Source organism: Episyrphus balteatus, chromosome 4 (assembly GCF_945859705.1).
Source record: "Episyrphus balteatus chromosome 4, idEpiBalt1.1, whole genome shotgun sequence".
Taxonomy (NCBI): Eukaryota; Metazoa; Arthropoda; class Insecta; order Diptera; family Syrphidae; genus Episyrphus; species Episyrphus balteatus.
Window position 1 is genome coordinate 38,025,469 of NC_079137.1, and position 27,950 is coordinate 38,053,418.

The following is a 27,950-nucleotide window of genomic DNA, read 5'->3' on the forward strand; positions in this document are numbered from 1 at the left end:
GATTAAACTCAGATTAAAAACATCTGAAATAGTCACATTTAATCTGCCATTAACAGAGAGTGAAGCAAAGCAACCTGAGCTCAATTGGCTAGATGTTTGTATGTATGATAACTTAAAAAGAAACCTAGCTAATTAATTATGCCAATGGTGCATATTGTGTTCCCTACACTCTTTATATGTAGGTATTTGATTCCAGAATTTGAATTTTGTTTTTTTTTTTTTTATTTAACAAATAACGTTCTACTAGGAAATTTCAAATTTTACTAACCCGCAAGTCACAAATCATTCTCAACCAACCGTGGAGTTACCTATCTGAACTGGTTGCCCGATTTTCTTAGACGTTTTTGAATTTTCTTATCAATTATTGTGTATGTGACCTTTAAATTTTTGATAAAAATACGAGTAGGTAATTTAAAAAAAAAGCCACTTACTCAAATTCTATAGTTGGCAAGCTTTGAAAACTATATTAACTGTGAGAAATTGTGCATTTGTGATTAAAATGAGATTCTTAAGCTCACATTATTTTAAACTCATGTTCTAATCTTATGTTTTTATTTTTATGAATCACTCTTATCTGGAGAATTTTCTTTTGAATTACTGTTGTTTTGATAATGAAATTGAACTGAACAAAAAAGTTTAGTTGTGTGTTGAACTTTTGCCGGCTTAGATTGTTTTTTTTTTTTTTTTTTTTATGTGCGTGTTTTTGTTAGGTATGATTGATTTGTTGTGTTTTCGAAATAATAAAAATATAAAAAAAAAAAAACAGAATTTAAAAATAATAACAAAATGTTTCCCTATGAAAGTTATATGAACCAATAAGAGTATATTATACATCCTGCATTCATAAAATTCGAAACAAAATTTTCCGTTTGTATGTGCAATTTATGGAAAACTTTTAAATTTCTACATCAACTTTACCGAAAGTTCAAAAAACTTAAAAGTTAATATGTAACAATATTTCTTAAAAAGATTATCAACTTTCTATATTAATTTTGTATACATGTTATTACTACTTTTGAAGTGCAGATACATTTTTTTTTTAATAAATTACAGGGTGATTTGTTAATTTTATATACATTTTCGGGAGATTTTGGGGGTTTAGGGATTTTGTATATTGGGGATTATGAGTATTCGGGATTTTGTGATTTCGAGATTCTGAATTTTCGGGATTCTAGGTTTTCAGGATTTTGGATTTTCGGTATTTGGATTTTTGAGATTTCAACTCCAACCCGTTTCGCTTTGATATTTTTTTCTATTTTTACTGACTTCGAAAAAGGAGGACAAATTCTTTTCGTGTGTTTTTTTTTTGAAGTGAAAACTTCTTTAGTATCGTAGTGATTTGAAACAAGATGAAACGAAAACGCGACACTAACATTCAACTTTTTATAACTTTTTTGTTTTAATAGATAGATAAATGAAATTTGTACTGTAGATAGGTAATTAAATAAATTATAATTGTTCAAAATTTCAATTAATTTCATATAACGGTAAAAAGATGTTCTTTTGTTACACACGTTATATCTTTTGATCTAGTGCACATACAAATTTGATTTAACTTTAATACGCATGCTAATAGCATAACCTTTTATTTGATATATCACACATAACAGTACGTGCTCTACAAGTTACACAATCTTAAAATGAAAAAATTGAAAAATACCTCAAAACACCTGTGAGATCTATTGCCGATGACCAGCCACCAGTGTAGGAAGTACCGTAATCTCAGTTTGAAATTTCGACATGGTCGGCTTTAAAAAATTCTTACTTTTTCTGTAGGCATGGTAGAAATATGATTAAATCGTCATATAAAAGGTGAAATAATAATGATATAAAATTTATTATAGGTTGTCTTTTAAAAAATGGATTTAATGGCTTTAGAAGAGAAAAGAGATTGATTGTTTTGCTATTTTTATGAAAACTAATTGGGTAAAAAATTTCTAGCTCTTTTTGTAGATGTTGTATAGACATGGTCGATATAAATATTTTGAGCTGAAACAATAAGCTTTCAGATGGTATAAAATTTATTGTAGGTTATATTTTTTCGATTTTTTTTTTTTTTTTGCAAGATTTTTAAGGTTTCACTTCTACCACGAGTGAATCGCACGTTTTTTTTTATATGTATTTGGAACCTCATAACTTTGGACTGAGTGAACCAAATTTTGATAATTCTTTTGTATTGGAAAGCTGGTGACTGCAGTGTGGTCCCATTTCAATTTCGTCCAGTTATTGCTTTGGAATGTATGAGGAAAACCATAAAACCCAGTTTTGATCCAAGGAAGTAGGTTTTGTTTTTTTTTTTTTGATAAAAATAATTATTAATACATTTATTTTAAAAGTGCGGGGTGCAGAATCTATTTCCCCCGTACAAAAGGCGGACAATTTTATGTTAAAATTGGTTCAACTTAACCTACACGCTCAAGCTTACTGTAGCATCTTATGCAAATCACCCTGTAATTATAGATGAGCGTTTTATTTATAATTGCATCGCTTTCTTTCCTAAAAATTCCACTACGCAACATTTTTATACATTAAATTATTATTTATTTTAGTCTCTGCTATTATTAATTATTTCAACATGTACTGAAAATTTCGTGCAAACTTCAATTTATAGATTAAGTACCCATTCACATTCATAAATTAAATCGTTTATAAGTTGAGTATTTAAAGTTAATATATTTAATAATATTTTAAGTTTACTAGTTCACTCTTGGGAGCGGTTATCTATCAAAAATTATTTTAATATAAATTTCTTTAAAAAGTGAAAATATAGCTGTCATATCAGTAGAACAAAATCTTGACTTGAGTTTATTTTCGCATAGTGAAATTTTACCGATTTGAGTCAACTGTTCAATTAAAAAAAAAATGTAAGTATACCTTATTCGGTATCGGTTTGATTTTTTAAAGATCCTGCTTACTTCATATGATTCAAGAAAATTTTGAGCGTTTCCTCATGTTTTTCAACTTCAACTTTGGTCACTCTGATTCAAGTTATAATTTGATTTCAATCATTTTAGTTTTATTACCCATGTTTTGAACCACTGTTCTCAGTTGTTGTAATTATTTACACCTTGTTTTTTGCACAAAAAAAATAGAAACATGACTACTCGATTAATTTTTGGTTTTGGACTTTTACTGGTCTTTCAATCGTATTATATAAGATTGTCTAAAGCAGAAAAAGATACTTCAATCAATTTTCCAGCATGGTAAGTATTTATACAGTAGTTTTATTTTTTAATTGAAATTATTAAAACAGTTTTATTTTTATCAATAAAGTGATGTTTTTTGTCATGGTGAACTTCTTGATACAATTCAGATGAGTCATCTTTTCAAGGACTCAAAGACGTTTGTGGATTTAAAACTGAAACACTTGCCAAATGAAACAATCAAAAACTTTAAAGAATTTATGAGGAGCAAAAACGACAAGCCAACCATCGATGATTTGAAGTGTTTTGTTAACGTAAGTTGTGTAGATGATAAGGTGGTGGACATTTTTAAAATTTTTTCTAAAGTATTCCTAAACAAAAAATCTTTTTCCGCACTTTGAGTCTTAAAAATTAGTTGTTATATTTAAAAGCTTAATATAATCAATCACATTGATACTTGAAACTAGAATTTAAAAAATTTCAATGTAAAATTTTCAAAAACTTGATTTTTCAAAAAATAAAAAAATTTTAAATTTTGTTTTCAATCCAAAAGTTATTTTTTTTTTCAAAATTTTGTTTTTGATTTATTTTGAGACAATATACAAAATTTCTTTAAAATTGAACAAGTTATTTGGCAGATAGTCAGAAATTTAAAAAACCGAGGTAGTTTTTGAGAAAATTTAACTTTTCCAAAATTGGGTACCGTTTTTTTTTTTGTTCCAAAATTAATTCCAAAAACCCTTCGGTACAAGATCTAAAATCTACTAGATACCAAGTTTGAAGTGAATCGGTTCATCCGTTTAGGCTGTAGCTCGTTATATAGACCAACAGATATCATGGCAGAATGACAGACAGACTGACAAATAGACGGACAGACGGACTTTCGAGACCCACTTTTTAGCTTTCGATTTTTTAAATCTGATTTTTTTCCCACACGATTTGCTTAATTTCAACGATTTTTTTAATAAAAGCACTTTTATATAAATTTTTTCTATAAATAAAACATAAAATTTTGAAAAAAAAATAATTTTTTGGTTTTTTGAAAAATATTAATTTTTTTTTTTTTTTTGAAAAATCGAATTTTAGAAAACGGAACGTTGATTTTTTTTAAATTTTTATTTTAGGTGTATAAATAAATAATTGCTATAGAATGGGATGCCATTTTTATTTAATTTTTTGTATATAATTTATAAAAAAATAGATAAAAAATGGCTCTAACGATTTTAGATTTTTTTTCTAAAAATGAATTTTTTATAAAAGAAATTAAACTGCATACTTTTTTTGAAGCGCAGTTTGATTTTAGATTTTGTTTTTTTTTTTAAGAACGAATTTAATTTTTTTTTTTTTTTTCATATACATACATTTTTTGTATAAAAAGTCTTAAAAATTTTAGTAATTTTAATTCTAAAAGCAAGTGCGTTCAAAAAGTGAAATTAGTATAAATTCAAAAAGTTAAAAAATATTCACTATGGCGTATACGTACCATATTTTTCTGTTTTTATTTGTTATTATGGCGTTTAAAAGTGGCAACTATATGTATGCATTTTTTGTAATAAACCATTTTAAAAAAAATTAAATTAAATATAAGATATATATAAGATGGCTATGCAAGTATTAATCAACTCTTTCTGCTATCTTAATTTATTTCATATAATTCTCTGTTTTCACTTTTTGAGACAAAAAATGTTAACTTCTTTCAATGAAAGTATTTACCTTTTTTCTAGACAAATTTCGAACCAAGTGGTAAGGAATTTTCCAAATGGACTCCAAATGATTGGAAAAATAACCCAAAATTTCTAAATTCAATTAAAAATCCTTCAATGAAGCAATGGGGAAAAGATCTCAATCGCATTTGGAAGACTCTTGGACGCAAAATGATCGATGATGTTCACAAAAATCCAGACTACTATTCCATTATTCCCGTTAGTAATGGAGTAATTGTTCCAGGTGGTCGTTTTATTGAATTCTATTACTGGGATTCCTATTGGATTATTCGTGGACTTTTATATTCACAAATGTATGAAACTGCTCGAGGAATGTTATCGAATTTTCTATCGATGATTAAACGTTTTGGTTTTGTCCCGAATGGTGGCCGAATCTATTATGCTAAACGATCTCAACCACCATTATTGGCAGCAATGATTGATTCTTATGTTGATTTTACAAATGATACAAATTTCGCCATAGAGGCTGTTGGACTTTTGGAAGATGAATTTCATTTTTGGAAGAAAAATCATACGGTTTTTGTAAATGGGCATGCCTTGGCTGTTTATCGAGATTCGTCGACTGGTCCAAGGCCAGAATCATATCGTGAAGATGTGAAAAATGCTGAAGAATTTCCCACACCAGAGCTTAAGCAAGAGTTTTATTCGAATATTGCAGCAGGTGCTGAATCTGGAATGGATTTCAGTAGCCGTTGGTTTATTAGCAAAAATGGAACGAATCAGGGTACTCTCAAGGACATTAAATGCAGGTCAATTGTTCCAGTGGAATTGAACGCAATTTTATATTGGAATGCAAAGATCATTGCCAAGTTTCATGCAATGTCTAACAATGAGGAAAAAGCTATAGAATACACGCTATATGCTGAAGAGATATTAGAAGTAAGATAAACTTTCTTTCAAGATGATATACTAAGGTAAATATCAAACCTTTAACTTTTCAGGCAATTGAGGCAGTTTTATGGAATAAAAAAGCTGGTGTTTGGTTTGATTATGATCTTATCAATAAGAAACCAAGAAAATATTTTGTACCAACTAATCTGGCTCCGTTATGGACGAATGCATTCAACATCGCCAATTCGGAGATAATCTCAAAAACCGTACTTGATTATCTTGAAAAGTTGGGACTGAATAATCATCCTGGTGGTGTTCCAAACACTTTGGTACATAGCGGAGAACAATGGGATTATCCAAATGTCTGGCCACCAATGCAGTATATTCTTGTTCAAGGTCTTGAAAATTTAAAAACAACAAAAGCTTCAAAATTATCTAAACTCTGGGGTCATCGATGGGTAAAATCAAATTACGAAGCTTATAGAAATTCTAATAATTCAATGTTCGAAAAGGTAAATGTATACTGTCTCATTTTAACAGTGATAATTTATTTTTACTTTGATTTCAGTATGACTCTGAAGTTTTTGGTGGACATGGAGGTGGTGGGGAATATGATATTCAAACTGGTTTTGGTTGGACAAATGGCGTTATCGTTGAATTTTTAACAAAATATGGAAACGATATAACCCCAGCACAAAAATGATATAAAAGTTATTAAATTGCAATATGAAGCTAAATACCATAAATTGGTGTTTATCAATAGCATTTAAACTTAGATAACTTATTTATTAGATTGAATTGCTATAAAATTATCTGAAGTTTTTATTTAGGTATACATAAATGAACGTTACCGATCAAATGTTTTGCATTTTAGTTTCTTATATCATTGTTTGTTTATTAAAACTTTAATACACGTCATGAAGGTCATTTAGGATTTATGGGTGTGGTTGTTCAGAATTTATATCCCAATGTTGTTATTTATCTGAAAATTTTATTTTACCATTCCCTATCCCAAAATTCTGCATGGACTGCCCGGATCTGGTTTGAAAATCAGTTCTTTCAACTGAAATGCGAAAAGTGCGGAATGAAATCGCATTGAAAACTTATGCACATAACGACATAACCTGAAAAATTTATAGGAAATACACGTAAGAAAACATTGAAAACCCAGTAGCTGGTGTAACCTTTTTTCCATAAGATTGTTATAAGAAAAAGGGTACCTTAACCAGAATAAAATAAAAATTGTACCTGAATGATGTCGTATTTGCATTATATTTTAAACTTTGTTAAGATTGTTAAAATTTTCTAAATATCCAATTCACTATTGCATCAAAATTCTATGACTTCATCAATTTTTAAATGATTTTCGTTGCTTAAACACAATACATAAAGTCTAAGGTAAAAAACTTTGAACATGATTTTTGAACATTTTTTTAAAACTACAAACATGTCATTGTAAAACCGGAAGTGTGTTTTGAAAATAAACGAAATTTTTAAAATAAAGAATATATACCTTCTTGTTTTGTAGTTTATAAAATTTAAATATAATTTATAGCTTTAAAATAAAAATGAATTTATTTTTATGTTTTCATAAAATCATCATAATAGTTTTAGTATTAGTCCCCACTGTTAAATCTACATACATATCGTTGAATACTCCAAATAAAGGATCAACCTCAAAATGAATGCTAATAGAAAGATTTTTTGCTCAAAATCTTTTTTTTACCATTCTATAACATACCTCCAAAGGCTATAAATTTCAATTTTCAATTCAATTTGACTGAAAAAACTCTGGATCATTAAATACAGAACATAAGAAGAGGACTTTCAAAAAGCCAGAAACTGATTACTGGTCTTTTGTAAGTTTATTACAATTCGATGCTTAGCTAATTATAATAGACAACAAAATACTCAACACATCCTTTTATTTAAACTAAAAAGGCTGGGGTAGAAGCGGCTAACGCAATAGTTGACATTCAAAAAACGATCATTTTGCTCCAAAAATTGTCAAAAATTTAAATTTAAGAATACTCTGTTTGAGGAGCTATAAAAGAAAATATTTATCAAAAATTTAAGATCTCTTGTCATGGTTTTCTGATATTGGGACTTCCGTTTATTATACCCTCAGGGGTCACTGTGGTGTATGAGTAACTTTTGTTTATTAAAATTTTTTTATATAAATATACAATAATAAATAGGAAAAAGAAGTGTGATAATACCAATGGGCACCCGTGAAATAGCTATAACTCTAGCCATGAGACGCGGCACCTTCTTAAAAAAATAAAATGACGGTCATTCCCATTTAGATATAAAATAATAATCTTTTGGGAAAAACTTGAAAGCTCATGAAGAAATATCAAAAGTAGGTACATATAATGCGAAACTAAGAATAATTCAAATTCAGTATCAAATTATAGGAAATAATGTATACTTTAGACCTTTACTTCAGAAGTCTTCCGACTAATAATAATAATCAATTTTATCAAAAAAAACAAAACCGACTTCCATGATTCAAAACGGGGTTTTATGGTTTTTCTAATAGTTCCTATGGCTTAAACTGAACGAAATTGAAATGGGACCATATTGCAGCCACTAGGTTTCCAATACAAAAAGAATTATCAAAATTGATTCACTCTGTCCAAAGTTATGCGGTAACAAACATAAAAAAAAAAAAAAAAAAAAATACAGACGAATTGAATACCTCCTCCTTTTTGGAAGTCGGTAAAAACTTGGACATTTTGTTATGCAGCCTGTTTTAAGGTGGAGATCGTTTTCACCGTTTCTACCGTTCATACACAGACCTCGGGCGAGTCGCTATGCTTTGATCCAGAAGACCTCTAAATGAAAGATGTTAATTCCTTTATTTTGACACCATTTATTCTTTTGTTCCATTATTATAAAAGTTTGCAGCACACCTCTATCAACCAATAATATTCATAAAATACTTATATGTTGAAAGGCGCTTAGTTTTACCTTTGATTTTATATCAAAAATATTCCTCAACTCGTCGAACAACACAAACAAAAAACTTAAGTTCATTAATTTCTGCAGTGGCTGTGGTTAAGAACACTTTTTATTTTAAAATAACAAAAAAAAAATAATTTTGACTACTCCTATCCCTATTTGTGACGATAACGAATAGATCAAAAGAGAAACATTGAGATTTTTCGCTCTTTCTTGTACAAAGTATGGCCCCAAAATTAAAAAAAGTCATGTGTGCAATTTACACGTGGTAGAAGTGAAACCTTAAAAGAAAAAAATTTCTTGTAACAAAAAAAGAAAAAATCTACCTATTTTTTATTCTATCTCCTTTAAATACATGTTTTTTATATGACAACCTATATTAATTTTATATGATCTGAAAGCTTATTGTTCCAGCTCAAAATATTTATATCGTCCATGTCTATACAACATCTACAAAAAGAGCTTATTTTTTTCAAACCAAATCACTTTTCATCAAAAAAGCAAAAAAATCAATCTTTTTTCTCTTTTAACACCATTAAATATATTTTTTTAAATGACAACCTATAGCAAATTTTATATCATCTAAAAGGTTATTTCACCTTTTATATGACGTATGAATCATATTTCTACCGTGCCTAGAAAAAAAATAAGAATTTTTAAAGCCAACTATTTCGAAATTTCAAGCTGAGATTACGGTACTTCCTACACTGGTCATCGTCAACTTAAGATTGTGTAACTTGTAGAGCTCGTACAGTTAATTTTGATATATCAAATAATAGGTTATGTTATCAGCATGCGTATTAAAGTTAAATCAAATTTGTATGTGCACTAGATATAACGTGTTTAGAAAAAGAACATCTTTTTACCGTTATCTCAGAATTTTGAATATGAAATTAATTGAAATTGTGTACATTTACAGCCGTATTTATTAGATTTGCTTAAATTGGTTCTCAAAGGTTGTTTAGTTAAGCTTGCTTAAATATTTAATTCGCCTTTAAGCAACGTTGCATAAATTTGTATTTATAATCGAATTTCCACAGATGATTAACTAAACGATAGTTGTGTCAAAAAATGAAGGGGAATTGACTAATCTAGTACAAAATACTATTGCATTTTAGAAACATCACGTGGTTTTTGACAACTTGAGGGTATGTATTTTTGTAAACAAAAATTCTTAACCTTGACTGCGCAAAAAAAAAACAGATTAGGTCGTTGACGATGAGTTTACTTTCGTCGGATTCCTTAATAAAATGCACAGATCAAAGCCAGAGAGCATTGATTTTTTTCATTTGTACTAACCATTTTAATTTTTTTTAACATTCTTTAATTCTTTGATTTGAATTTAAAATTCAAGCTCCTTTTAGTAATAATTCATATGTGGTCAAATCAATCTTAAAATGGCTCTAAGCAAGCTCTAAACGCGGTGAATGGCGTTTAAGTTAAGCAATCGTTAAGCAACGTTTCTTAAATGTGTAAATTCTTTATAAATACACATTTTGCACTTAAAACCTATTTAGAGGTTGTTTAACGTTAAACAACCTTTAAATTCTTTTATAAATATGGCTGTTATAGTTTATTTAATTACCTATCTACAGTACAAATTTCATTCATCTACCTATTAAAACAAAAGTTATAACAAATTGAATGTTCGTGTCGCGTTTTCGTTTCATCTTGTTTCAAATCACTACGATACTAAAGAAGTTTTCACTTCAAAACAAAAAAATAAAAAGCAAATGTCAAAAAAAAAAAGTTTTGCAACATTTATCTTGGAAAGTTTTAATTGTTCTCGAGAGGACACCATACAAAGAAATTGTTGGAACTTTTGAGATATATACATATAATATACAGGGTGTCGTCCCACAGTCACCGCCCCAAACGAAAACCATGGATTTCTGAGGTCATTTTAAGTCGAAAAACTTAAGAGGTAATTTTCTCGTTTTTGTCCCGTTTTCGAGTTATGACGGTTTTTATGATTTTTGCTTTCCATTTCCTTAAATAGCTTTATCATTGCCACAATACGTCTGTTTTGAAAGAATTTGTTACAGTTTAAGTTTGTACCAAAACTTTTTTTACGGACAACCGTTTCTCCGCAACTTTGCAACAAACCCAATTTTCTTCGTTTTTTAAGTTGTTTTTTCACTTTCATATCATTTTATTCAAAAAAAAAAAACGTACATAAATGAGTATTAATTTTGTTCACTTATTAGGCGTGTTTTTTCTAATACTCAGTAGCTACTCATTTTTCATTTTATTCGGTTAAGAATACCAATTTTGTTTAATTGGAGCTATACGATAACTCTTCTTACGCAGGTAACGTGCGAATTGAAATTGGAATAAGTAAGCCTTATCTTTATCCATGCATTTGACAAATTCTAAACAAAAACAAATTTATAAAAATATCAGGAAATTGATAAAATCTCCCGATGAGATAAAATTAATTATCAATTTCAGATTTTTACCCTAAAGTGAAGTGTTTTTTTTTTTAAAGAATGTGCAATTTTTAGATAAGTTCATTTCTAAATGTAGGTAAAAACTAATTAAAATAATTGTTTATTAGCTTCAAATATGTCCCCTTGTGATTTTTTTTTTTGTTGATAATCAGATAAGTTTCTTAGAATTAATTGCTTGGCGCTAAAAATGACGGTGCTTCTTTATTAGTTATCACTGGTTTTGACAATTTTAGATTAGTTTAAGTGGTTGATGTCTTATAAAAAAATGGTCACGTCAAAAATTGTAACGATTTTTTTTTACCCAATAATTAACAGACAAATTCAGACATTGACTTTTGTAAAGTATTGTAAAGCTCTAGTATTCTCAAGGGGTACCAACTTTAAGATAAGAAAAAATATAAATATTTAATCTCTAACCCCTTTGGCTAACTGATATGCCAAAAGCATTTTATATTTACACCAAAAATAACTGATTAATAAGCAGTTTTTAACAATCCTCTTAAAGCTTTATCTTTGCAATTGGTCGCGTCAAACCGATCAAGAAGGTTGTCCCGTTTTGATTGGCACAATAAAAAGTTATAAAATCGTTTACAATTTTTAAAACATATACATTTCTGTTCTGACTGTTAGTCAGAGTAGACAAAAGTTTTGTGAACGGTTTTTTTGTTTATCTAAAACATTTATTAAGAATTTATCAACATAATTTATGTTGATAAAACAGTATTTTGTGACGTTATTTTAACAACTTTCTCAAACGAAACAGTGCAACGAAAACAAAACAAAAAATCAAAATGAAATCTTTTCTCCAAGTGGGACTGTTGTGTGTTTTTCAGTTTATGCTAATTTCAAAACCTCAAGCAATTGAAGCTTTTGAAGTAAGGCAATCCACTTCAAATTCATTGGAAAAAAATCAGCAACGGACTGATGATTTACCATCATGGTATGCTTTGTAGTTTGTGTTTTAATATTGTTTTTTTATTTATCTTTCCTCTGATTTCAATGCAAATGGAAAATTTCGTGTACTGATATTTCGTATTGAACGCCACCGAATTCTTTTGTTTTTGTTAAGATTATTGTTTGATTAAAAAAGTATGTTGTGTGGGAAATATTTAGAGTTCTAATGGTCGGATGTTCAAGATTGAGGTCTTCAGACTCAGGGAAAGAAAGTTAATAGAGTCAATTTGTCCTTGACACTCAGCTTCTGATAAATAAAAACTTCCAGATTTTAAAATCCGGTACTAGGATAGGTTTACTTATAGACTTAGCCATAAATAAGTAGTCGGCTCCAAAACTAAAATCGAAAATATTTGGATGGAAAAAATGGAAGTCAGAACTTTTATATTTTTTGAAGTCGAAAACAGCCAACAAAATTTTTGAATTCATGCAAGATTTTTAAAAATGTTGATTGTTTTTTGTAAATTTTTGAATAACCAACAACTAATTTTTTAATACTCTTTTGAGCGAAAGTCATAAGTCGTATAAATAAATTGGTATAAGACATATGTACGTTTTTGTAATTTTCTCTTTGTCATGTTTGTTGTTAGGAATTGTGTTGGATATCTTTTATGTAATAAAAACTCAGTCAATATATTGAAGAAATGTAATGTTGTTGGGTACACTAGCTCAGTTTGAAAAACAATTTGGTGTTAGGAGGAACAATCTCGAAAAAGAGGTTCGTTCATTTTTCATTCAATAACTTCTTTTTGTATTGGGTTGCCATTTTCAACTATTTTAACATTTCAACACAAAATCACCAATATGAAATTTGTAGTACCTACAATGATGTACCAGTTTTTTAAGCTAAAATATTCTGTTTGCAGATTCGGATTCATCAGTACACAGTACATCACAGGAACTATTATGTTCTTGTATTTTTATACGGTTTTTGTATTTTGTTTTTAATCCTGTTCAATTAAAAACCAAATAAGTATATTATATAACTTAAAAAACGAATCACCCTTACTTAATATTTCAAGAAACAATTGAATGAAGAGCTTTTTTGAAGATTAGACAATTTGAAGTACGTAAATATCTTACCTATCTTTGCCTACTTAATTACAAAGATTGTTATCAAATCATACATGTGGAAAATGGTACAAGACACTCAAAAAACTGTTAGACAAAAGGTAGGTAAGGGTAGTTATCAAGTATTCTAGTTATAGTCAAAAACAAATAAATCTGATTAAACAAAAGCCTCCGTTTTGAGTGTTTTTTTTTTTTTTTTTTTGTTTTTTCATTCAATGCAAATTGATTTGTTAATGAATTAAAGATAAGATTTTGCTAGAACATTTTTTTTTATTAAAGTGGTTCTTATCGAAAAAAATCACAATTTTTTTAATTTACTTAAAAAATTTAACCTTGAGAGATGCAAGATTATAAAACTTCTTTTTAACCGATTCTTATAAATATGACCTAGAAATAATAATAGGAAATGAAAAGACAGCAAAGTTACATGTCAGGAACTATTTTCGAAATTATATTGCTAAATATTCCATCACGGTTGAACAACTAATTCAGAAAATTGAAGAAAAGTGCATTCGCACTCGGGTTTTTCTGAAATTTATGTATAAACTGACTTACCTACTGACTGTTAGAACTTATTTCACTAATAGAAAAACTAATAGAAAAACTATTTCCCACCGACGAAAAACATTTAACTTCAGTAATTCTTGTGAAAACAACTTCATATTATACATACATATTTATGACCGGCGGAGCCTAGAATTCAGAACAGGACAAATTTTACTACAAGCTCTTATACAAAAAATTCTCCAGAGCTAACATTCTGGATTAATATTTTTTATGTGAGTTAAAATTTAGAGCCAAGTTCATACTATTATACTAGACTCTAAAAAAAGGAGACATTTTAGAAAGAATAAGCTATATCAGTGAGAGTAAACTAGTGTCGAATTCCTTTAAAAAAAATCGATTTTTAAGTGATTTTTTATTCAATAAATCATGTTCGGCACATTGCTTATGATGAGTTTTGACAAATAAATCGCCTCAAGAACGCTTTTAATTCGATTTGTTTTTTTTTTTTTTTAAGGAGTTCGACATAGATTTTCAAACCTCAAAAACAGCCACAATCGAACCCTTCCCGCCAATTTATCGTAGGTGCCAAAAAGTTCATAAGTTATGAACAACTATTTACAGTAATTTTCCAATACTGAGATTAAATTAATTAAAAATTTGTCAAATTGTCTTAGGCCCTTATTGCGAGTGTCGTTCAGCTATCGATGCGATAAAAGTCGGTCGAATCGATTAATTTGTGTTTTGGTATTGTGTATATCTTCCGACAAAAATATTTGCTATTGTCAACTATGAACTCGATTTGAGTCGAAAGCAAAGTTGCAAACGAAAAAGATCGAACGATAAAATGAAAAATGACGTTTCAACAGAATTTCACAACATGAAAATTCATTTTCGATTATCGATTTTCGAAAAAAAATCGTCTATCGATAGAGATTTACAATACCAAAAGTCATTTTCGATGATCGACTATCGACAAAAGTCGTCTACTATAGATAGACAAACGACACTCGCAATAAGAGCCTTATGTCGAATTCCTTTCAATTTTTTGAATCGCCTCAAAAGAATCGAATTTTTGGTGTTAAAAAGGAACATGAAAACAGACCGAATTCTTTTTGCGATTGTATGTGTGTCATTTGACAACAATTTTTACACGAACGTCAAGCTGAAACCAAAACAATTTCTACAAAATAAAACCAGAGATTCCTTAGATCAATAATTTTGTTTATTTTCTTCGGTAATATAAAGTTATTTTAATCAAAATCAAAGGGAAATTGCAGTTATTATTAAGATCTGAGTGAAGATGAAGTAGAAGGTTATTATTTTGGCCGTATGCTATGGTTTTACAGAGAAAAAATTTTCTGATGACAATTACGAGAAGAAAAGTCACAGTAATTTGACTTTTTCACAAGAACTATGCCAAGAAAAAATAAATAAAAATACGATATTCAAATTCTCAAATAAACAAACAACACGAAGAAAACTGTCAGCTTGACGTTTGAGAAATGTCAAATGTTCCAAGTGTGTGTGCAAATCCGTGTAAATCTCTCAAAAAAGAGGGATTAAAAAAAATTCGAATTCTGCTTCATTTGAGGCGAATTTTTTTTCAATGGAACATGATTTTCAGAAAAAATTCGCTTCGAGATCGCCGAAAATTCGATTTTTCAATTGAAAGGAATTCGACATTAGTAATATATTGATACTTAAGAGACCCAACATTTTTTAAATTGGACAGGCTTAGAAACGTTAGGGACTAAAAATATAGTCAAGTTTGAGTTTCATGTCTTCGATTGTAGCAAGGTATTAAAAAATCCTTCCAATTTAGGCAGCGGTTAAGGAGAATGTTCTCTTCATTATTGATTTCTATCAATTCCTTTACAGAAGTCATTTAGTTTCAAGTTACAGCTGATCAGAATAACTTGGCTTTTGGTTTTGGTTGGCTTATAGTTATAACTCTTCCTATTAGTGGGTCCGAGTGGTTATTCAGGTTCTGTATGCATCTTTTAGTAGGTTCCATGAGGAATTTGAGGTTTAAAATGTTCCCCCCTTTATATAAGTTCTTCACTATTTCTGATTTTCTAGGTCAAGTCTCAAGTGAAAGTATTCTCCAAGTCGTCAAGCCGTATCCTTAGTTCACGTGGAAACTTTTACACCAGAAATAATTTTGTTCGTCCCGAATTTTAATGCTATTGTATGTTTCCCCCCAAAGAAATTTAGAGATTCACTTAAATTACTTTTTCTTATTTCCGACCAAAATTTAAGTTACAAAGCAGCTGTCTACTACCTTGCTTATTACCTGAATAAAATTCAATATACGTTGAGTTTTCCGAACATGAATAACTTTTCACCAGGAACTCATAATAGGGGAAAATTCAATTCTTCCGGGTGAATACTATGTTCACGTGAAACTGATGTTAGAACTGAATCTGGTGCTTTTGAAGATATCTATTCTCTGGATGTTTTCTATGTTTTTTTTTTTTTTATATAGGTACCCCTATTAAAAATCTTTTGGTTGAAAATTTCCGTATAATCATGTATTTATCTTTTCAGTGAAATTTTCTGCCGTGGAGACCTCCTCCATACAGTTGAAATGGCTCATATATACAAGGATTCAAAAACATTCGTAGACATGAAACTCAAACAACCACCAAATGTTACAATGGAAATATTTAAAAAATTCATGCAAAGTAAAAATAATGCACCCAAACCAGAAGAAATCGAAGCTTTTGTTAACGTAAGTTAGAACTCTTTTTGATACCTCTATTTCAAATTAAAACAACAATTTTTTTAATTCAAAGGAAAACTTCGAAGAAAAAGGCAAAGAATTCGTTTCATGGGTTCCAGAAGATTGGAAAGAAAATCCAAGATTTTTAAATATGATTCGCAATGAAAAATTGAGAAAATGGGCCAACGATTTGAATGGAATTTGGAAAATTCTCGGACGTAAAATGATTCCCGATGTTTATGAACATCCCGAATTATATTCCATAATTCCTGTCAATAATCCAGTCATTGTTCCCGGAGGTAGATTTATTGAATTTTACTACTGGGATTCCTATTGGATTATGAGAGGATTACTTTACTCACAAATGCACAATACCGTGCGTGGAATGTTGTTGAATTTCATGTCAATGATTCAGCGATTTGGTTTAATCCCTAATGGAGGACGTGTGTATTATTTAAAACGATCCCAACCACCATTGTTGCCAGCTATGATTAAATCTTATGTTGAATTTACCAAAGATGAACAATTTGCTGTGGATTCTATCCCAATTTTGGTAGCTGAATTTGAATTTTTCATGAATAACCATGCAGTTGAGGTAAATGGTCATCAATTGTTTGTTTATCGTGATTCATCTACTGGTCCAAGACCAGAATCTTATCGAGAAGATTACGAAAATGCCAAGTTTTTCGATACAGCAGAGAAGAAACAAGATTTCTATTCGGAAATTGCAGCTGGCGCTGAATCAGGAATGGATTTTACCAGTCGTTGGTTTATAAATAGCATTAATGGAACAAATGATGGTAATCTGACGGATATTAAGACTCGATCTATTGTTGCAGTTGAATTAAATGCTATATTGTATTGGAATGCAAAGATTATTGCTGAATTTTACTTGTTGGATAATAATGGTGAAAAATCTGCTGAATATGAGGGAAAAGCTGCTCGTATTTTAGAGGTAAGCTTTAAAAGTTCGATATTTGGTTTGGGTTGGGATGAGGTTTTTAGGAACTGATTATCAAATTGGCCACAACACAAAGTCAGGAAAAAATGAGTAGACTTTTATCGACTTTGTTCTTTTACAGGCTATTCAAGCAGTCCTTTGGAATGAAGAAGCCGGCGTTTGGTTAGATTACGATTTAATTAACAAAAAACCAAGAAACTACTTTGTACCAACAAATCTATCGCCATTATGGACAAAAGCATACAACAGAGCAGATAGTGAAAAGATTTCAAAATCTGTTATCAAGTATTTGAAAGATTTAAAAATTGATAGTTATCCTGGTGGAATTCCAAATACTTTGCAACATTCTGGTGAACAATGGGATTGGCCAAATGCTTGGCCATTAATGCAATATATTGTTGTAGAAGGTTTAGCTAATTTGCGAACAACAGAAGCTACAGAAATGTCCAAATTATTTGGTTATAAATGGGTTCAATCGAATTATCAAGCTTATCTTTCAACAAATGCTATGCATGAAAAGGTTAATATTGATAAATTTCAGTTTAAAAACGCATTCTTAATTTTTTTTTTTCTCATTTAGTATGATGCTTCAGTTTTTGGAGGAACTGGAGGTGGTGGTGAATATGAAACTCAATTAGGATTTGGTTGGAGTAATGGAGTTATTATTGAGTTACTAGTTAAATATGGTGATGATATCACACCAGCAAATGGTAATTTGATCATCATCTCAATTTTGTTTTAAGTATTTAATTGAATTCTTTTTTTATTTTATAGGAGTTAGCAAAACAACAACTGTAATGAGTCTAATTATGGTAACATCGATCGCAGTAATTGTATCAGTATTTGGACGATTTATATAGAGAATCGGAATTGAAAGAAAAGAATAATAATTTTACCAAGGAAACATTTAAATTTAATTTTTTTGGAGCATGTGTTTTTAATATAATTAATAATATATGTTTATATATGTATAAATAATGATTTTTATTTGTACATACTAAGAATTATAATAAGGTCTCACTATCTAACCTTCCCATACATCCCTCTCTACTGGAGAAACTAAACCAAATTACATATGTAGTTACTTCGGAACTCAACCGAAAACAGTTTCAATTTTTTTTTAATCAATATTTTCGAAACTTCGACAGAACATTCTACCTACAAGAAAAACAAGGACATTCGATCTGTTCTGCTGGCACTAAATTTGTATATTCTTGTGTATGGTGTAGGCTTAGTGAAAAAATTAAAATTTTTGTTCTCATTTTGGCACATTTTTGAGCTTTTTTCCGTTTTTTTTTTTAAACATTCATTAAATATACATATTTTTAGGGAAAAAAGAGAAAACCGATATAGTCCAATATTAAGGTATAAATTTAGAATAGAATATTTTCGAGTCCAGTGAAATACAAACAGTTCTGGTTTTTTTTCTGGAAACCCAAATTTTTAGTCCATGACAATGAAATTCCGAAAACCAAAAAAAAACAAACATTCATTTTTAAAGGATCAAAGTATGCATGTATGTATAAACTGAATCTGTTTTTTTTTTGTACGCTTACATGCATAGAAACTCAATACAAAAATGTATTTCAAAAAATGATTGCAAAATAATTATTAGTTTTCGCCTTTGAAAACAAATAAAATACACGACTGCGTCGCACGTACTTGCTCTTATAATAACAATTACATATTCGTAAAATAAAACTTATAACATATGATTTCTGAACATTTTAAAAAAACTACAGTTACGCCCATGCTGTACCGGAGTTGCGATATTGTTTCAGAATTCAAAGCTATCAATTGTGAGTAAAATCTCTTCAACATTTTAGACCACATACATAAAACACCAAAATATCAAAATATAAGCGTTTTTTCCAAAGTTTAATATTATATTTATTTGAAATAATAATAAATTTATTTTTATATTTTTTTATAAATAATAATTTGTTCGATAAAATAGATTTTTAAAAAGAAATAAATTCGAAATATAAATAATTATAAGTATTAATCCAGTCAAGTTATAAATTTACTGTTTTTAAAAGCTTTTGAATTTTCGTTGCTTTCAAACGAAAAATTGTTTTATTTTTTTTTTTGTGATTATGAAGAGAGAGGTATAAGTGTTTTGTACCATATCTCCCAAAAAAAGAAGTTCACAAAAAAAAAAAAAAAACTCCTCGTCTGAAAGAGCTTCTGACAATAATCGTATTTCTAACATGCTTTTATATGGACTGGTCGGTGCTTAAACTTAAAAGTTGTAACGAGATGGAATGTTTTTAGATAAGCAGGATGGAAATGAGTGCCCGAACAATATAATTTGACCAACCATCTATACTTTAGTGCAGTAACAGTAGTTTATGTAAAGGTGAAGTAAAAAATAGTGTCAATCAGATAATTTCTAACGACACATCCTTTATTGACTGGATTGGTGCGTAATACATAATTACACGTAGCACACAGTGTTGTTAAATAAAATTAAATAAATTCAAAAGAATACTTAAATAAAACTAGAATTATACATATATAAAAAAATTAAATACATATTAGAATTATACATAGGTGCATCACAATATTGAAAAGTTCCCTTTTTTTTAAATTTTTGCTAAAAAGCCAAAATGATGACATCGCAATGGGAGAAGATGTTGTATAAAATATCTGCGATTCGAATGTTTAAGTTTAAATTTACAATTGGATAATAAGTCGATATTAGTTTCTCCAATGCTTAAAACAAATGCATACAAAATACTAAATAATAAATTATACAATAATATCAAAAATAATTTCCAAAACGACTTAATAATTTTTAGTATAAAATTATATTCATTATTCTATTAACCTTCCAAAACTTGTTAACTTAAACAAGGATTTTGAATTTTACTTATAAAAACATTTAACCTGTACAAGGATTTTAAATTTGGAAACAAAAATCACTACAAAAATATAACCATTCGAAATGAAACACTGATCAGAAGGCATCTAACCCAATGCGATATCCTGATATCTATAAAAAAATTCTACAAGGCAGATGTACATCGATTCGTCTCTCTTTTTATCAATCTTCTCCTTTCCTATGTATTCGCTTTATCGACAAAACCAATATAAACAAATTTACGTAAGAAGGAGAGAGGGAAGAATAAAATCTAGTATTTTATGGTATATTATAGAAGATTAATTATCTAAAAACTCCCACTCGCTAGATGTATTTGAACTGGCTGTACCAGGACTCGAACGACCACCACCAGTAATATGTTCTACAGTAATATTCCATAACGAAGGAATTTGCATACTATCAGGCATTTTGACAACAGTTGGCATCATTTCACTTGGCTCAATGTCACCAATTGGCTGTGTTGGAATGAATTGTAATGGTTTATGTTGTTGTTGCTGCTGCTCTTGCTGCTGCTGATGATGTTGCAAAGTCATAACTGAATCACACTCATCTAGATCTTCGTCATTAATGAAATGTATTTTTTTACGTGGTGTTGTTTGGACTTCAGCATCTTCAAGTTGCGTAATTGGATACTGATTTATAGGATATTGCCACGTTGTAGATTGTATTTGTGATTGCATTTGCGATTGAAGCTCAGACTGTGACTGCTTGATTTCTTCTTCGGAGATTTCGGATAATTCAACGGGTTCCAGCTGGAGTTTTTCTGCGAGAGCTTTGCCTTTAACTTCGATTGCTTGCTGTAGAGAATTGGGTGTTAGGGCTTCGGGAAGGAAATTTTTAATGGATGTCGGTAAAGAGGAATATGGTTTCGACGAGGAAGGAACGCAAGAAGAAGAACTTGAAGATACGTAAAAAATATAAAGTTAAGCCATTTTTATATATTTGTTTTTGTTTGAAAAGAACCATTCTCATTGGTTGAGAGACGGCTCACCTTGGATCTGTGCAAAAACTGGCATCCATTACAGTTGGCTTCGCTGTGAATTCCAATGTTTTGGGTTTTTCTGGTTTTTCTGTATTTTCAGCTATAGCTTGGCCTATTTCGACAATTCCTTCGGGTTTTTGTTTCTTTTTCTTCTTCGGTCGTTCCTCTTTTTTAGATGTGTTTGCGCCACGATGATGTAGTATGGATTCTTCGAATTCTTTTTCACCAATTTGACTTAGGATCTCCATGCGACGTGATTGTTCGGCACGTGGTGATTCAACAGCCAATTCAATAGGAATATCTAAGTTTATTTCTTCGATTGGTGGCAATTCGAAGCATTCTTCGGCATTGATTACGGCTTCTTCTTCAGCTTCGTATTCAACTGGAGATTCAAAGAGTGAAGCACCTAGTACTGGGACGGGCGGAGGAAGTAGTGGATTGAAAATTATTTTTGCTGAAATAGAAAAAAAAACAATCATCTTTTAGTAATAAATCGCTAAAGGAATTATTTTTAAAATTATACATTTTTAAAATTAACAGGCTAATGCATTCAGCTAAGAAAATTACAAATTTATTTTTTAAGATTTTCCCCTTGGATTGGAGAAAAAGGAATTTTCAAAAATGTTCTCCAAATCCAGCTTAAAAAAGTACAAAAGGAATTTTCAAAAATGTTTTCCAAATCCATCGAATCAGACATCAGAAGAAAGGTGAAATCCAAAAGTTTGTATGAGTTCGGGTTGCTGAATTATTTGCAATAGAAATATTTTTTTTTCATTCGGAAGCAGATATTTTCGGATCAAAGTCCCGAAACAAGTTTTGGTTTACAGATATGAGATCACAGTGAACAGGCCTATGCATTCAGCTAAAAAATTACAAATTATTTAAAGATTTTCGAAAATTATCCAAGGGGTACCCCTTGTCTAAAAAAAACGGAATTTTCAAAAATGTTCTCCAAATCCATCGAATGAGACATCAAAAGAAAGGGATCTTTAGACTCTATTCATAACTGAAAACCAAAAGTTTGCAGGAGTTCGGGTTGCTGAATAATTTGCAACCGAAATATTTTTTTTTTTCGGAAGCAGATATTTTCGGATCAAAGTCCCGAACCAATTTTTGGTTTACAGATATGAGATAACAGCTAAAAAAATCCAAACTTATTTTTTTAAGATTTTCTAAAATTATCCAAGGGGATACCCCTTGTCTAAAAAAAGGAATTTTAAAAAAATGTTCTCCAAATTCCATCGAAAGAAAAGGCTTTTTAAACTTTATTCATAACTGAAAACCAATAGTTTGTAGGAGTTCGGGTTGCTGAATTATTTGCAATCGAAATGTTTTTTTTTTATTCGGAAGCAGATATGCATTCACCAAAAAAAAAAAAACAAATTTATTTTTTTAATATCTTCAAAAATATCGAATATCTTGAATACAACATCGATAAAAACCGAAAACTATTCTCACTACTCTCTTCATTTTAAACGAATCATATTAAAGTTATATTGGATCATATTAAAGTTCTTCAAGAATATTGTTTCGTATTATTAATCAATATTTTTTGCTTTCGACTTAAAGTTTAAATATGTGCAAAGAAGGTGTGGTTTACATTACACTCTTTTTTGCCTTAGCGTGTTCGAAGTTAATAAGAATATCAAGTTTTTTGGGTTAATATTTTTAAAGAGGGTTGTTTAGGAAGGTGCATTAACAGAAAATATGCAGACAAGGATTAAAAATAGAAAAGGATAGCAAAACATAATACAAAAAAAAAAAAAACAAACAGTAAAGAAAAAGTTTTCGTTCGAAAGAGTATTTCTCTTGCAATTCTAGCTGGATTAAAAAATTTTCATTGGATTTGGGGGTTGAAAAAAAAACAAGCTATATGACAAAAGTCTTCTAAAAACTTAACTGAATATCAACCTTCATGCACATATACTAACTTAATCATCGCAAGATTAGCTGTTATTTTACATAATGACTTGTTAACAAATAGAAAATTTGATGAGTCACCAAAGGAAAATGTTGATTTTTCTCAAAGAGTTTCTTTTGGTGTAATGGTTAGTGCGTATGATAGAATCACCCTTAGTGTAGAGGTAGTAATTGAGATTTTAAGAATTTTTTTCATTTAACAACAGAGTCTTGATAAAGCCACCATTCTTGTTGCTGGAGTTACAATTATTTAAAAAGTGAAAATCCCATCATTACTCAAGCCATAGGCCTTGATGGTTAACTTCAAGTATTCAAACCATGTTTTCTTTTATAATAAGCCCACTTATTCCATTTTTATTAATGGCGAATACTCTTAGGTATATAGAGTTCTAATATTCAAATAAAACAAATCGTCGGAAAAATAATAGCTAACTGCGAAAAATTAATTAAAAATACAAAAGCCTTTCAAATCTTATCGAGTATAAAAGTATTTTTAGTAGTATAGACTCCAAACAATAACCTTATATTGTTTTGGATTTGGATACTTGAACATTTAGAAATATTTTATTTTTTAAAGTAGATGTTTTTCTATATGAATCTTATCGGTTAAAGCTATTCCGCAATAATTCAAATAATTCTTCTAAATCTTCATTATATAAAAAGCGGTATTTACTTCTAAACTAAGATCTACCAGCTAGTAAAGTATTATTCTTAATTTTGAATAGAAGTTTACATTTCCAAGATACAACAACAATCTTTGCGGGTCTTACAAAGCCACTAACATATTTAAACGAGATTTCTAGGTAAAATTGAGCGCATGGACAACAATACTTCTTTACGAAAATTATTCAACATAAAGCGAAGCAGAGATGTTTAATAATCATAATAGAAATGGGTCACTGTGGTGTATGCGTACTATTTTTCATTTTTTTATTTTTTTTATTTTGAATCTGATCACAATGTTTCTCAACGCGAAACCAAAACGTGTTTGTAATATAATAGTAGTCACTTTTATAGGTTATAAAATCTTTAAAATATAAAAATTATACTTAAAAAAAAATATTTGAGTATTTACCTGTTTTATTTGGCGGCTCTGGACACGGTGCCAATCTCAACAAACTCCTCGGTCCCTCCAATACAAATATCTCCTTATTGCTAACACAAAAGTCAATTATCTTTCTAAATCCCGTAGCGACAGCTTCAACTTTCAACTGATCCAAATTCAACACATACAACATTGTCTCATCATGAGTCACAACATATTTGTTCAAATATATATCGATTGATCGAAAATTAGTAATTGAACTAGTCACACTGCGACATGGATTTAGAATAGGAATTTCCCATGCTGCATTAACTTTGCTCAATGCATCTCTAAATAAAAGAGTTTTCTCTACATTTCCATCGACATCGGCCAACCAAAGTCTTAAGCCAGGTCGGCCACATATTAATTGTGTGTGAGTTGAGTCTTTTCTAAATATCGTCCCACCAATGTCGGCAAGAGTTTTTCGGTCTTTTTTGCCAACTTGTGACAGTTGCCATTGATTTGTTTTTGGATTTCTCTGGCAAATAATCGATCGGTAGAGAGTCGAAACAAGCAAATATGACTGATGGATACTGAGTTGGACGATTTCATAAGCTTCATTTAGGATTTCTACTGATTTACTTAAATGCTAAAAAATAGATTTATGTAGAAATAAGATAAAAACCATATAGTGGAGTTCCGTAAGTTACCTCGGCATCAAGGGAAAGTAAATGAATCTTTATATAAAGTTCGGATATTTTTTTTAATGGTGTTAGTGTTTTTGGTGTTTTAGTTGTTTTTTAAAACAAGCGTTAGACAAAGAATACAAATGAATAACAAAACGAAAGGATTTATATTTACCTAAGTTTACTGTGAATTTCTTGCTTCTACCTGAAGTCTAAGATAGTAAACCATTGCCTTAAATACAGGTAAATTTGACCATTTCAGCGTTTTTCGTGTTTTTTAAACAAGCGGTAAACTAAGAATACAACTTTTATTCTCAGGACTGATAGTTTAAGATTAGAACTAAATACACTGTAAATTTCAAAAACTCAATACCTTGAGCTTAAAACTTTTGCATAAGGAGTAAATCTATCGCATTAATTTAAAGTTTATTTTATTGAATACTGTGTAAATTTAATCTGCCACGTACACATAATAGCCGAAGTTTTGGAGTCAGTCAAAAACCACAAAAATTCAGTGAAATTACCAGATTTTCAAAAATTGTTTGTCTGTCAGCTTTAAATCTCAGCCTTGTATGGTTTTTTGGGAGATTTAATATCGTGAGTTTTCTAATTAATGTGAGTCGTCTAAATTGATATCTGTTTAATGAATCTGATCTGCACAGGGGAGAACAGAAAAGATCCGAAAAGTACAAGTTTTTGTGTTTCATGAAAAAAAATCCCGCCCAACTTGTTCTACAATCTTTCATTTTATGTTTCATGTTGTTCAGCACAGAAAAGTTTTTCTGCTCCTACTTTTGAGGTAGAGGAAGTGAGTGAAAAGTGTTTATTGTCAGCTTATTGTTTGATTGTGATTGAATTTAAAATTTTGAAACTAATTTGGACAACTGTCAATCTTGTTAAATACGAAGTTGAACTTTTCTGTTCTTTCTTGTGCTGACAGTATTTACACACTTGTGCTGCTGCTGATCTGTTCTGTTTTAGATTTTTTCATTAAACAGAACTAAAGCTTTAAAATGTCATTTCAAACAAAAAAATATCTTCAATAGAAAAGTTTTCAGAAGCGAAATTGAATCGGCAGTTTTAAGAACGGAATAAGTCCACTTTTTTTCGAAATTGACTTTTTGATGCAAATGTTATCTTTAGGCGTAGACAAATCTTCTAAAATGAAAAAATAAAAAAAATATTTTGGGTGTCGAAGTTACAGAGCTTGAAAAATTTTATAAGTTTGAAGAACCGAATAAATCCAGTATTTCAGGCTACTGATTATGTCTTAAGTAAAACGTTCACGGGTTTTTATTGCATAGAACGTTGAATGGGTTATAAGAGAAGATAAAACCGCGGAGTGCTATTAAATCAGAGGGTCGAAATTGAAGATAGGGGTGCAAAAGCCCCTTTTTTGTTTTTTTTTTCAATATATCTCGTAAACAAAGCATAATTTTGATAAATTCAATTTAAAATTTGTTGAAGAGAATCAAATTTAATATCGAAAATATGTTTTTTTTTTTAAATTGAAAAGAAAAATATCCATACCAACAGTCCAAAAAAACATGAAAAAAGTCAAGAAAAGCGATTTTTTGAGTTTTTTTTTTTTGCTTTTTTAAAGGTATTTTTTTTTAAGAACGGAATGAGTCCAACGTTTTTAAACCGTTATACCTGTCTACCTGAAACCAATAGAAATAAAATTTGTATCTAATTCGACTCGAATCCACATAATTTTTATTTTATCTGGAGCCCAAACATCTGAAAACAGTAAAATATAGAAGCTATTCAGTTTTTTCCGTTTTCTTAACAATTTTGCAAAATGGACTTATTCCGTTCTTAAAACTGACGATTCAATTAAATAAAAATTCGATAAAAATGAAATTTTTCAAAAGTTCGAATGCGGGTAGCGGGGAAGCGACACAATTTAAAATTAAATCACCATATATATTCTTCCTTACAGTCCTAGAAAGCATCCTCACAAAGTTTGAGTAAAATCTAAAATCAGACAGCAATTCCGATTGGACGTTTTCAATATGGAATGACTTAAGTAAATTGTGGTTAAAAATTGTTGTTATCGATTTTTTTTTTAAACTTATCTATTTGAACTTATAGTAATGCAGTCCAACACTCGTTATACAGATTCATTGACTTTCCCTGGCTTCCTAGATTTTACATAATTTTATGCTTTACGGCACTCCACTAATAACAAAAACTTACATTTTGATAATCAAATTCTGTAAGAACAATGACTCCATGTTTATTTCCCGAATAAAGTTTCATTCCATTTTTGGACCATTCGCAGCAAGTTATCGTGCAATTATGCAAATCACGAATTGTATAACGTTCGACTGGTTTGGCTTTAGTAAAAGGAGCCACCAAATCTAAATCTGCGGGTAGCTCCTTTTGAATCTGAAAGACACTAACTTGACCACTGGCATTGCCAGCTGCCACCATATATTCTACCGATGAAACAATCTTAACACACGTTATCGGAGAAGATACCTAAAAAACAAACAAAAAAAAAAGAATTCTTAAAAGGTTACTGCCCAATATGCTTAACCATGCATTACCTCTGAACGAAGTTTTTGCACTTCACCATTAAATCGATTATACCAAAAAACAATACCGGCATCGCTTCCGAGTGCAATAAATTCGGGAACAACATCAACGCAAGTAATTCCCAAATCGACAGGAAATAGACCTTTTTGTATGCGATGGGGAATTTTTTCGATTATTTCGGTCAAGGGAGCCCATTCACGCAACGAATAAATTTCATGGTTTTTTTCCATCGATATGCGGAGTTGATTCGAGTTTGAAGGAAAGTTAAACAAAAAAATATTAAGACAAAAAACCCACTGTTTTGTTGAATTATTGTTATCTTGTGCGGCAAATGATTAAAAAAACAAATTTAAAACAAGTTCAAGTGTATTTTTTATTTATTTATTTTTGTTTTTTTTTATTTATAAATAGATTTTTTGCAATTTTCTCTCGTCTACTTGTTTCTTCGGTTCGCAGCAGAAGCAGAATGACATTTGACGCGGCTCAACAACAACAAAAAAAGATAAATAAAAAAGAACCAGCTGCTGGGGATGTGTTCAAAAATTGTTGGATTTATAAAGTGATTAGAGCGACATGAAAAGGAAAA

The 27,950-nt window shown here is 29.7% G+C and overlaps 3 protein-coding genes across 9 annotated transcripts; 2 read left to right on the plus strand and 1 right to left on the minus strand.

Moving 5' to 3' along the window:
- Positions 1 to 349: 349 nt before the first annotated feature.
- Positions 350 to 6,557, plus strand: LOC129919402 (trehalase-like). 6 transcript variants are annotated; one of them, XM_056000264.1, is made up of 7 exons: positions 350 to 368; positions 2,760 to 2,864; positions 3,093 to 3,203; positions 3,274 to 3,457; positions 4,868 to 5,746; positions 5,809 to 6,210; positions 6,267 to 6,557. In XM_056000264.1, exons 3-7 carry the CDS (start codon positions 3,097 to 3,099, stop codon positions 6,399 to 6,401), a joined length of 1,707 nt encoding a protein of 568 aa, XP_055856239.1. In that variant the 5' UTR covers positions 350 to 368; positions 2,760 to 2,864; positions 3,093 to 3,096; the 3' UTR covers positions 6,402 to 6,557. The 6 variants fall into 6 exon arrangements, with proteins under 6 accessions (XP_055856239.1, XP_055856242.1, XP_055856241.1 ...); XM_056000266.1 differs by lacking the exon at positions 350 to 368 and adding an exon at positions 694 to 710; XM_056000262.1 differs by lacking the exon at positions 350 to 368 and adding an exon at positions 783 to 940.
- Positions 6,558 to 11,620: 5,063 nt separating this feature from the next.
- LOC129918304 (trehalase-like) lies at positions 11,621 to 18,305 on the plus strand. The gene is made up of 6 exons (XM_055998769.1): positions 11,621 to 12,052; positions 16,192 to 16,375; positions 16,440 to 17,321; positions 17,449 to 17,847; positions 17,908 to 18,037; positions 18,102 to 18,305. Exons 1-6 carry the CDS (start codon positions 11,904 to 11,906, stop codon positions 18,185 to 18,187), a joined length of 1,830 nt encoding a protein of 609 aa, XP_055854744.1. The 5' UTR covers positions 11,621 to 11,903; the 3' UTR covers positions 18,188 to 18,305.
- Positions 18,306 to 19,244: 939 nt separating this feature from the next.
- On the minus strand, positions 19,245 to 27,814 carry LOC129918305 (WD repeat-containing protein CG11141). Of its 2 annotated transcripts, none has more exons than XM_055998772.1 (5): positions 27,376 to 27,814; positions 27,023 to 27,307; positions 24,189 to 24,786; positions 21,203 to 21,647; positions 19,245 to 21,105 (listed from the first exon to the last, which is right to left on the minus strand). In XM_055998772.1, the coding sequence occupies exons 1-5, from the start codon at positions 27,592 to 27,594 to the stop codon at positions 20,490 to 20,492; spliced, it is 2,163 nt and encodes a 720-aa protein (XP_055854747.1). In that variant the 5' UTR covers positions 27,595 to 27,814; the 3' UTR covers positions 19,245 to 20,489. The 2 variants fall into 2 exon arrangements, with proteins under 2 accessions (XP_055854747.1, XP_055854746.1); XM_055998771.1 differs by having other exon boundaries at positions 19,249 to 21,108.
- Positions 27,815 to 27,950: the final 136 nt, after the last annotated feature.

What these genes read in the sequence shown, in the direction of transcription:
- LOC129919402 (XM_056000264.1), top strand. Translation starts at nt 3,097, where the DNA reads ATGACTACTCGATTAATTTTTGGTTTTGGACTTTTACTGGTCTTTCAA. An exon ending in ATTTGAAGTGTTTTGTTAAC is followed by an intron (nt 3,458 to 4,867) that starts GTAAGTTGTGTA and finishes CCTTTTTTCTAG; the next exon opens with ACAAATTTCGAACCAAGTGG. An exon ending in ATAATTCAATGTTCGAAAAG is followed by an intron (nt 6,211 to 6,266) that starts GTAAATGTATAC and finishes CTTTGATTTCAG; the next exon opens with TATGACTCTGAAGTTTTTGG.
- LOC129918304 (XM_055998769.1), top strand. Translation starts at nt 11,904, where the DNA reads ATGAAATCTTTTCTCCAAGTGGGACTGTTGTGTGTTTTTCAGTTTATG. An exon ending in ACTGATGATTTACCATCATG is followed by an intron (nt 12,053 to 16,191) that starts GTATGCTTTGTA and finishes TTATCTTTTCAG; the next exon opens with TGAAATTTTCTGCCGTGGAG. An exon ending in TGATATCACACCAGCAAATG is followed by an intron (nt 18,038 to 18,101) that starts GTAATTTGATCA and finishes TTTATTTTATAG; the next exon opens with GAGTTAGCAAAACAACAACT.
- LOC129918305 (XM_055998771.1), bottom strand. Translation starts at nt 27,594, where the DNA reads ATGGAAAAAAACCATGAAATTTATTCGTTGCGTGAATGGGCTCCCTTG. An exon ending in AGAGCCGCCAAATAAAACAG is followed by an intron (nt 21,648 to 24,188) that starts GTAAATACTCAA and finishes TTTCTATTTCAG; the next exon opens with CAAAAATAATTTTCAATCCA. An exon ending in AGTTTTTGCACAGATCCAAG is followed by an intron (nt 21,109 to 21,202) that starts GTGAGCCGTCTC and finishes CGTATCTTCAAG; the next exon opens with TTCTTCTTCTTGCGTTCCTT.